This window comes from Triticum aestivum, chromosome 1A, assembly GCF_018294505.1.
Source record: "Triticum aestivum cultivar Chinese Spring chromosome 1A, IWGSC CS RefSeq v2.1, whole genome shotgun sequence".
Classification (NCBI taxonomy): domain Eukaryota; kingdom Viridiplantae; phylum Streptophyta; class Magnoliopsida; order Poales; family Poaceae; genus Triticum; species Triticum aestivum.
This window is the reverse complement of record NC_057794.1, coordinates 591,966,844-591,977,351: the sequence shown is the minus strand read 5'-3', so window position 1 is coordinate 591,977,351 and position 10,508 is coordinate 591,966,844. Positions and strand designations below refer to the sequence as shown.

The following is a 10,508-nucleotide window of genomic DNA, read 5'->3' as shown; positions in this document are numbered from 1 at the left end:
TCATTCATGGATAGCTCTCCGCCTTGCCCACCTGATGGCCCACCGCCCACACAGTAACTACTACCCTGGTAATCTCCTCTTGCCGCTCGCTCGTAAATACTACTACCTGTGAGTTCGGGTTTATTGACCCCCTTCATATTTTGTACCCAATTTGAACCTTAGATTTGACTAATGAAATATAAGTTGTATGTCACTAATCTTATTTTGTTGGATTCATATTCAAAAGAATTTGTCAATGGTACTATTTTTATGAAATGAATGTATATATATGTTAAAAAAAGATACTATATGTTTCTCTAAAGGGAAAATCTAAAGACAAAAATTATTTTTTCTCGAAAGAAAATATATTTTTTGAAAGGTGTGGCTAGAACGAAGTCTCAATCAAGTGACACGATATATAAAAAGAAGAACGATTTTAGAAAAAAAGTTCACGCAAATCTCAACGTAAGATCTCACGAACATAGCATCGACTTAAGTCTCAGTCGACTGAGACATAGCAATCCCGTTTTCGAAAAGTAAAGAATCAGGCGTGTGCATTCAACCGACTGTCGTACGTTTTCTTATGTTTTAGGAAACCGACTGCGGTACGTGCGGTTTCCTTTCGGAAGTTGGGCTGGGCCTGTTCGCAAGATTATAAGTTGGCGCACCGCACCAGCACCGTCGCACCGTAGTCGATCGTCCTTGTGCCTAATTATTTGCAGACCGGCGAGGCTCGATGGCAGCGGTTCGATGCCTGGGGAGGAGGCTTGGTGGAACGCTGGCGGCGGCCGCGGAGGGGCGACCCCAACTCGTGCCAAGCAGGTTCTTCAGCGAGGTATCTTTTCCCTCACGACGATCTATCTCCCGACATCAAGGATGGCAACAGCAAAATTAATTACTCCCTTTACATGCTTCATAATTATTTAACAGCCCTAATCAGCGCTTATTTAATTATCGATGATATGAAGGAGGCACACTGATCATTATTTGTGTGCATCAATCCAGCATGCTCGTGAGAAGAAGCAGAAGGTGGAGGAGCTGTATGATGCGTTATACAAGCGGGGGAAGATTCCCACGACTACTCAGCAGCGTCCCTCTGTACAAACCAGTCAAGAAGTAGACGACCCTTTGTAGGATACGAAATTACATCTATTTCTTCCGTAAGTTTCTGTTTCTTTGGCAGCTTGATATATATGATCTTACTTCTTTCTACATGCAGGCGTGTTAGGCGTTATGCAATGAGGATTCGGGGTGTGTTTGACTTAGCTGCCAAGATGACGTTAGGCTTTATGCTGGTTGCTTATGCGGTTAGTCCCAAACTGCCCAGAGAAGAGGACACCACCAATACTTGCCCACAATGCGGCTTGAGAACATCAACGACCAGAGAAGGCACCACCAATAATTGAGAACCAAAGATGATGCTATCTTTGTGATATTCTGTGATATGGTATCATGTAATTATATCTCTTATCTAGTAGTAACTAATTGAGTAGAATATATTACTCAAACAAATTGTGCAAGGTAGGGGATCGGATTGGGTCTCTGCTATTTAACATGTACTCCCTCCGTCCACGAATAAGTGTACATCTAGCTTTTGTTCTAAGTCAAAGTTTTAAAATTTTGACCAACTTTATAAAAAATAATAGTAACATATATGACATCAAATTGATAGATTATCAAAGTACATTTCAAAACGAATCTAGTGATACTAATTTGGTGTCATAAATGCTTTTACTTTTTCCTAGAAAGGTGGTCAAAGTTTTAAAACTTTAACTTAAGACAAAAGCTACATGTACACTTATTCATGGACGGGGGGAGTAGTACGGTAATTGTGTAAGGAAAACGTTTCATGCCTACACGCCGGCCGAAGCTTTGGCCGGTCGCGTCACCCACGCACGCAACCCACTCACAGGCAGCCACATGACACAGTGGACCCATGAAGACTAGTCTTCCTACCTTATCCCTTTTCTTCTCCCCGCGCTGCTCGCCCTTACACCATTCTTCTCTCGCACCTTTTCTTCACGGCGAGCTCCTGCGCCGGTGTCCCGACGAGGCATCCGCCTGCACTTCCACCAACCCCTATTCTTTCTTCCCCACATGCTCCTCCATGCCATGGCCGTCCGCCACCTGCTCCTCACCCTCATGGCGCACTCCTAGGCCCCCAACTGCCGACCGTGCTACTACACCCACTAGCGCGTGCTACAACCAGAGATTGAATTTCTTTGCAAACGACAATGGTGAGGTTGTGGAGCTACCACTGGCGATAGGATATGCTGCAACGGCGACGACGAAGTTTATGGTGGCAACGACTATGCTGCGATTTTTGCTGCAACCGGCAGCCCAAAAAGCTATCACATGAGGACAATTTTGATAAAACCACCATTTTGTTACAGCCACACATTTTTGCTACAACCGGCGTTGCTCATCGTTGTTGCAACCATTGCTGGATTTTGCTACCACTGGCGCTGCCCATCGCTGTTGCAATCGTTGTTGGATTTTGCTACCACCAGCGATAAATTTTGCTACATCCACCATGACGGAGCCACGACACGTAACGGTGGTGGCAAGAAATTGCGGGAACCATTATCCTTTTTTGCTTGGTCCGGCGATCATTTTTGCTACATCCATTCAACGACATTGGCTCTTTGTTTTCGCTCGTGCAACCCATGTGCAATGGGTGTCGACGGCGAGGGGCGGCATGTCACATTGGGGTGCTGCAACCGGCGGCCGAGGTTGCCCTGACCACGCCGGTGACGCTATGAAGACCACATGATGCTTGGGACGGCAACATCTCCATGTTGCATCGACGTAGCAGGCCTGCTTGTGACAACGACGACTTGATGAAGGATGTGAGCGGATGGCCGGCGAGCGCGAGCAGGCGGCCGAGTCGACGAGCGCTGATGGCATCATTGGCCGGCAAGCACGAGCAGCCAAGGACAAGCACCGGCAGCGACGAGCGCGGAGTCCGCCATGGACGGAAGTGGCAAGTTAGTACGAGCGAGATGCGAAGGGGAGAATATGACGTACCCGAATTAACTGCCGCCACATAAGCTTTTAAGTAAATCATCATGTAGGGTTTCGTACGTGTAGCATTGCTGGCCTTATCCCTCACGAGAGAAAAAATATCCACTCGTCTTCCTCCTGTGCATCATCCCCTACCTCTGCCTCTGCTAAACTCAGTGCACAATCTTCTCTGCAACTTCCCTCCGGGTTCTATGTCTATAGCAACTAAGCGCAAGGTCCTCCATTCTCCATGCTCAGGGGCCCTCGTTCTCCGTGCTCACAAGCGTGCTTCAACTGCCGCACCCGTCGGGCTCCCTCTTGCGGGTGTGTGAGGCAAAGCCGACTCATGCGATGTGGGTTGATCTTGGTGGGTAGGTATGTGAGCGTCGTGTCGAACATGTCGGTCTCATTGTACCCGCCGTCAAGCACACGCCGGATGAAAATGGAGTGGCGCTCATTCTAGCGGGAGCCGAAGCGGGAGCACAGAACGCAACGCCCCAACGCACCGCAAAGTGCAGCTCATCAGGGAGGAGCTCCCGTGTCATGCCGTGCCCATGGCATACGCGCTCACCCAGGCCATAGTGCAACCAAGGAGAACGGTGTCGGGTGCTTCCAAGCGACGAACGTCATGAGTGCTCCCTACTGCCCTAAACTCCATGTCCTACAACATCATTACATCATTGACGAGCAGACCCGTTCCTACGTCATAGCACTAGTGAAGCTACAAGCCTGATGGTGAGAGGCAACACACCTTGGCAGCTACCGGTGCTGTGATGCAACATTCACTGGGGCCTCACCACGCTGCATCTCTCACAATCGTGGCGTTGTGCTGCTATAGAGCTCTCACCCGTGGTCTTGGAGTTGCAATGGCGCGCTCACCAACGGTACGGTCGCCACTGCTCGCCTGGCGCTGCAATGGAGCTCCCACCAGCGGTCTCGGAGCTGCAATGGTGCGCTCACCGAGGGGCTCGCCACTGCTCGCTCGCGCTGCAATGCGAGCGCTCGTCAACGCTCCCGTCGCTGCAATGGAGTGAGCGATGGCCAGCGGAGGACGCGGTTTACTGTGTCGGGAGCTAGAGGTGGCCGGCTGCGATGTAGGATCCGCAAGAGACAAAAGGAAACAATCATTGATGGTGCGCATCTGTAGGCAGTGGAGGCTGCTTATGTTTCCCTCATAACAAACGAATGATTTGTAGCAGACACCATTATCTCACACATGTACCCACAAATTCTCCAGGAAGCGACGGAGAATTCTTCATCTCCACAAACACTAGCAGAAAATGGGTCAAATGTAAAGCACATTAGTGCCGGTTAGATTTTGAGCCGACACTAATGTGTGCATTAGTGCCGGTTCCAACGGCTAGCCGGCCGCTCTCATTAGTACCGGTTCGTGGCGAACCTTTAGCACCAATTCGTGCCACAAACCGGTACTAAAGTGAGTGGTGGCAGGATGTTGTCAGTCTGGGCCCCTCCAGCACCTTTAGTACCGGTTCGTATCACGAATCGGTACTAAAGATCGTCCTACATAAACCCTTCGTCCACCCGAGCTCGCTCTGTTCTTCCCCTCTTCCTCTCGAGCTCATCACACATTTTGCCCAAAATTTGTCAAGATTTGAAGGCCCCCATCCATTCAAATGATCACAAAGGTTAGCAACTTTGTCCTTTCATCTCTCATTGCTAGATTAGCTTTTGCAATGCTTTATATAGTGAATAATTTGTGAGTTTAGTAATTTGGGAGGAATTATATGTGCTAGTATTTGATTTATATGCAATTTGAGGTCAAAAATAACACTTAGTTTGCATATGTAGGTGCGGTTTACTTAGTGCCTTCTAAATCTCCGTCGTAACCACCGTCGATTGCCCGCACCGTCCCGTCGCCGGCACCACCTTGCGGTGAGCCTCTTGTTCATGAATGTTTTATATAAAAAATTGATGTTTGTGTGATTTGGATATATAGTTACTCGTATAATTATCTTACCCGTACGTTGTTTGTTATACATAGTGCCATGGTTTTGATATCAGTCCCCGTCGGCCCCCGTCCTTGTTATGATTCGGATGTGGTATATTCTTTTTTAAAACTATTTGTTGCATTTCGTGTTTATGACAAATTATGCCCATCAAGTTGACATAGATATTTGTATGTAGGAGGTATGTGAACCGGAAATTCCAACCGACCCTATTGTCGAGAGGTTAAATTTAGTTGAAAGAAAAAACAAGGATTTGAAAGAAAAGTTGAAAACAATTGAGGGGGAGAAAATGCGCTTGAAGATTAGAAAGATTAGAAAATATGCCATTAATAGTGAGGCTTGGTATGGAGAAAATGCGCTTGAAGATTAGAAAAATTAGAAAATATGCTGTCGATGATCACAAGATCAAGATGGAGGATATTCGCTTGAAGATTAGAAAGATTAGAAAATATGCCATTCATAGTGAGGTTTGGTATCATTATGTTGTTGGATCAATTGTTACCTTAGAAGCTAGCCTATGGTATCATTATGGGTATTACAATAGTTGATCTACCACGAGATCAAAGAGGCTAAACCCTAGAAGCTAGCCTATGGTATGATTGTTGATGTGTATGTTGTATCGACTAGCCTGGCCCTGGTTTATATAAGGCACCAGAGGCCTAGGTTAACAAGAGTCCTAGCCGAATACGTCGGTGGGGAGAAGTCCTTGTCTTGATCGCCAAGTCTTTGCGGAATCTTCCTTGTATGCAACAGCTGTCCGAACTGGCCCATGAGTATATAGCCATGGGGGGCCTCGGCCCAATCTAATAGATCGGGAGACGACGTGGTGAGTACCCCCTAGTCCAGGACACCGTCAAGGGCCGTCATCACGGAGGGCTTCTACATCATCCTAGCTCCTCCGACGAAGTGTGAGTAGTTTACCTCAGACCTTCTGTCCATAGTTAGTAGCTAGATGACTTCTTCTCTCTCTTTGAATCTCAATACAAAGTTCTCCCCCTCTCTTGTGGAGATCTATTCGATGTAATCTTCTTTTTGCGGCGTGTTTGTTGAGACCGATGAATTGTGGGTTTATGATCAAGTCTATCTATGAATAGTATTTGAATCTTCTTTGAACTCTTTTATGTATCATTGGTTATCTTTGCAAGTCTCTTCAAATTATCCATTTGGTTTGGCCAACTAGATTGGTAGTTCTTTCCATGGGAGAAGTGCTTAGCTTTGGGTTCGATCTTGCGGTGTCCTTACCCAGTGACAGAAGGGGCGGCAAGGCACGCATTGTATCGTTGCCATCGAGGATAACAAGATGGGGTTTATTTCATATTGCATGAATTTATCTCTCTACATCATGTTATCTTGCTTAAGGCGTTACTCTATTTTTAACTTAATACTCTAGATGCATGCTAGATAGCGGTCGATTAGTGGAGTAATAGTAGTAGATGTAGAATCGTTTCGATCTATTTGTCACGGACGTGATGCATATATACATGATTATGCCTAGATATTCTCATAACTATGCTGAATTCTATCAATTGCTCAACAGTAATTTGTTCACCCACCGTAGAATACATATGTTCTTCAGAGAGGCCACTAGTGAAACCTATGGCCCCCGGGTCTATTCTCATCATATCAATCTCCATCACGTTAATCTTGCTTTGCTTTTTTACTTTGCTTTTACTTTTTACTTTGCATCTTTATACCAAAAATACCAGAAATATTATATCTATCAGATCTCACTCTCGTAAGTGACCGTGAAGGGATTGACAACCCCTAATCGCATTGGTTGCGATTAGCTATCGCTTTGTGCAGTTACGAGGGACTTGAGCGTGGGCTCCTACTGGTTTGATACGTTGGTTCTCAGAAACTGAGGGAAATACTTACGCTACTCTGCTGCATCATCCCTTCCTCTTCGGGGAAAACCAACGCAAGCTTAAGATGTAGCAGACAACTAAGCAACTGATGCACGAAGAAGCAAAAGGTTAGACACTGAAACCAACCTCGGAAAGAAAGAAACAAATTTCACTGTAGGATTTCTACAGCGCTCTGGGTTGATTGGGTGTATGCATGGTCACAATCAGAAACACTCCTGCTGCACAAACTAGATAATAAGGAAACAAGAAAGAGTGACCATGACCTCACACGCAAGACCGACTAGGAAATCTTGACGCACAACAAGAAGATGACGGGCCATATGAGATAGTTTCAACCCCGGCGAATACTGGTAAAAGGAAGAGTTTGCTACCTCGTAGAGAGCTAGGTTGGACTGACTGACTAGCTCCCTACCTTTCGTAGATATAGCTATTGTTATCTATTACAACAAGCTAGATGAAGCGCTATTCAGATGGTAATAATGGTTGTTGGATCATGCATGCAGGTTCTAGATGACGAACTGCCATGGCATCAACATGCACTTCATCCGAAACCTACCACGCCGGAGACACTCGTCGGACGCCACTTCTCAATCCTCCAATTGCCGGTCAGAGAGAATTAAAAGAGGATGTCCTACCGAGTAGGATGAGTTTGCCAGGGTAGCCTCATGTCTACCACACAACTTTATTCTTCTAGACACGTGTTGGGCCTCCAAGCGCAGAGTTTTATAGGACAGTAGCAATTTTACCTCAAGTGGATGACCTAAGGTTTATCAATCCATGGGAGGTGTAGGATGAAGATGGTCTCTCTCAAACAACCCTGCAACTAAATAATAAAAAGTCTCTTGTGTCCCCAACACACCAAATAAAATGGTAATTTGTATAGGTGCACTAGATCGGCGAAGAGATGGTGATAAAAGTGTAATATTGATGGTTGAAATATATTTTTATAATCTGAATAAATAAAAACAGCAAGGTATCAAATAGTAAATGGGCACAAAAACGGTATTGCAATGCTTGAAAATTAGGCCTAGGGTCCATACTTTCGCTAGTGCAATCTCTCAACAGTGCTAATATAATTGGATCATATAACCGCCCTGATAAAAAATAAGTTTTGATGTGGAATGCTACCTAGCATAATTATCAATGTAATTTTATTTCTTGTGGCATGAATGTTCAGATCCACAAGATTCAAGATAAAAGTTTAATATTGACATAAAAATAATAATACTTCAAGCATACCAACCAAGCAATTATGTCTTCTCAAAATAACATAGCCAAAGAAAGCTCATGCCTACAAAATCATATAGTTTGGCCATGCTTCATTTTCCTCACACAAAATGCTCCTATCATGCACAACCCTGATGACAAGCCAAGCAATTGTTTCACACTTTAGTATTCTCAAACTTTTTCAACTTTCACACAATACAATATAGCTAAAGAATTTCTAGATGACCCAACTTCGACCAGGTTGGAATGGTAATCCTATAGGCAGTCAGGCTCTGATACCAAAGCTGCCGGGACCCCGATTCCAAGTCACATCGATCTAGCCGGTAACACCTCATATCACTTTGCGGCCTCACGCACGGTATTCCCACGGGTGTCTCCTTACCCTGGCCAGGGACCGTTTGTGCCTTTTGGCTCACGTATATGATTGTGTCGCTAGCATCCATATGACAGAGAACCCGGGCCGACATGGCTAGTCGTGAACCCAAAGCGACACTAACCTATGGGGATAGGCATACATGATTCACATCGAGCATGTCGGTCAGCAGCATGTGAATCCGGGCTGTAGCACTGGGCTAAGAGGACTCCAGGGAACCCGGGCTGTAGCAGGCTAGGCAGGACTCCGGATGTCACCGCGTGACATTTCCCTGAAGGGACAGACACAGGAACGAAGTGAAACACATGCCGGCCAGCCAAGTGTCCAGAGCAGTAGTGCTGGGCTAACGGGACTCCGGTGAACCGGGCTGTAGCAGACTACTATGGCTCAAGGAAGCACTAGACTACATTTCCCCATAAGAGAGGCTGCCAAGGATAAACAACTAGATTGTCGGATCCCACACATAGCAATACATGTCACACGTACGCATAACATGCATGTATGTGTTGTACAACATGGCATCACAACATAACTCAAACTCATATAGATAAAGGCCCAGAAGAGCCACATAGCATTAAATACAAACAGGGGTCACATGACCCATCATTCAGAGCATACAAGCAACGGAAGCATTACATGTCTGAGTATAGACAACTACAAAAGAAAAAGGCTAAGAAGCCTGACTATCTACAAGTCCCTCCCAAGGGTACAAGATCGTAGCTGAGGTAACAAGCTACTCATCGAAGTCCAAGCGGTACTACTAGTGAGACAGATGTCTCACCTGCCAAACATAAATAAAGCAAACATGAGTACAAAGGTACTCAGCAAGACTTACATTAGATCCTATCATACATGCGTTTGTATCTAGAAGGTAATGTGGGGTTTAGTTGCAGCAAGCCAACTTTGACTCAGTGGCTATACTGTTCTACGACCACGAGAAACTTCTTTGAGGTGAGGCAGCGTACACGAGTCCACTAATCACCACATCAATACACTACTATGGATTCATCCTCGTCTCTTTACGAGAAGGCCATCCATAGCACTCACACTTGTCTTGAGCCTTTTAGGGTATCCACTTTAAGTTGTCTATGTACCACGTAAGCATCCAAGAAGTCCATAACCGAGGACACGACTATTCGAATAGATCATGATAACCCTGCAGGGGTGTACTTCTTCACACATGCTCTCACCACTTATCACCATATACACGTCATGTATCTCGACAACCTTCAAGTGGAAGCCTGGCGAGGGTGTCGGCCACGACCTGACTAACCACACAAGACTCTAGTCTAGGTTTATCACCTATTCGGGTTCCATCCACAAGGAGATCCGGCCGGGGTGTCGCTCACGGCCCTAAATGATGTGTACAGGGTTCCCGAGCCCACCATCCGGGTGCCACTCGGTACAACGGGCCACGTGTTCCTAGTCCATCCCAAGTCCACCCTGCCGGTGCCACTCGGTAGAAAAATAGCACTACCTACAAACACCAGAAACTATTTGCAACTCTTGGACAGAGATCAAGTTGGCTAATAAGTCGAGAGGGGTCGAGTTACCGGAACCCAATGTGTGCTAGTAGCTAGTCCTTGGACAACATACACAGAACTCAGTTCTTAGGGACGGTTCCAGTGAGACAACCCACCATGTACTCCTACATGGCCTCTCACCGCTACCTTTACCAAATCGTGTTCACACGCTTAACTCTCAACATAAGAACATAGCACTGTACTCTAATTCATTCCCAATGAATCAGACCTGACATACTCTAAGCAATAGCAGGCAAAGCATGGTAGGAACACAACATGGCTCAATCAACTCCTACACATGCTAGTGGGTCACTGGTAGAAAAAGGGCCTATAGTCCCAGTTCGTAAGGGCCTTTAGTCCCGGTTCCGGAACCGGGACTAAAGTGTCGGTACTAATACCTCCCCCCTTTAGTCCCGGTTCAATCCAGAACCGGGACTAAAGGCCCTCCACGTGGGTAGTGCGCAGAGCCCCGTCAGGAGACCCTTTGGTCCCGGTTGGTGGCACCAACCGGGACCAATAGGCATCCACGCATCAACACTTATGTGGCTGGGGTTTTTGTTTTTTTGAAAGG

At 46.1% G+C, this 10,508-nt stretch overlaps 1 protein-coding gene across 1 annotated transcript; it reads left to right on the top strand.

Moving 5' to 3' along the window:
* Positions 1 to 672: 672 nt before the first annotated feature.
* LOC123183168 (uncharacterized) lies at positions 673 to 1,503 on the top strand. The gene is made up of 3 exons (XM_044595920.1): positions 673 to 814; positions 985 to 1,109; positions 1,199 to 1,503. Exons 1-3 carry the CDS (start codon positions 716 to 718, stop codon positions 1,383 to 1,385), a joined length of 411 nt encoding a protein of 136 aa, XP_044451855.1. The 5' UTR covers positions 673 to 715; the 3' UTR covers positions 1,386 to 1,503.
* Positions 1,504 to 10,508: the final 9,005 nt, after the last annotated feature.

Bases quoted from the DNA above. Each gene is read 5' to 3' on its own strand.
- LOC123183168 (XM_044595920.1), top strand. From the start codon at position 716: ATGGCAGCGGTTCGATGCCTGGGGAGGAGGCTTGGTGGAACGCTGGCG. The intron at 815-984 runs GTATCTTTTCCC...GCATCAATCCAG, and splicing joins CAAGCAGGTTCTTCAGCGAG to CATGCTCGTGAGAAGAAGCA. The intron at 1,110-1,198 runs GTAGGATACGAA...TTCTACATGCAG, and splicing joins CAAGAAGTAGACGACCCTTT to GCGTGTTAGGCGTTATGCAA.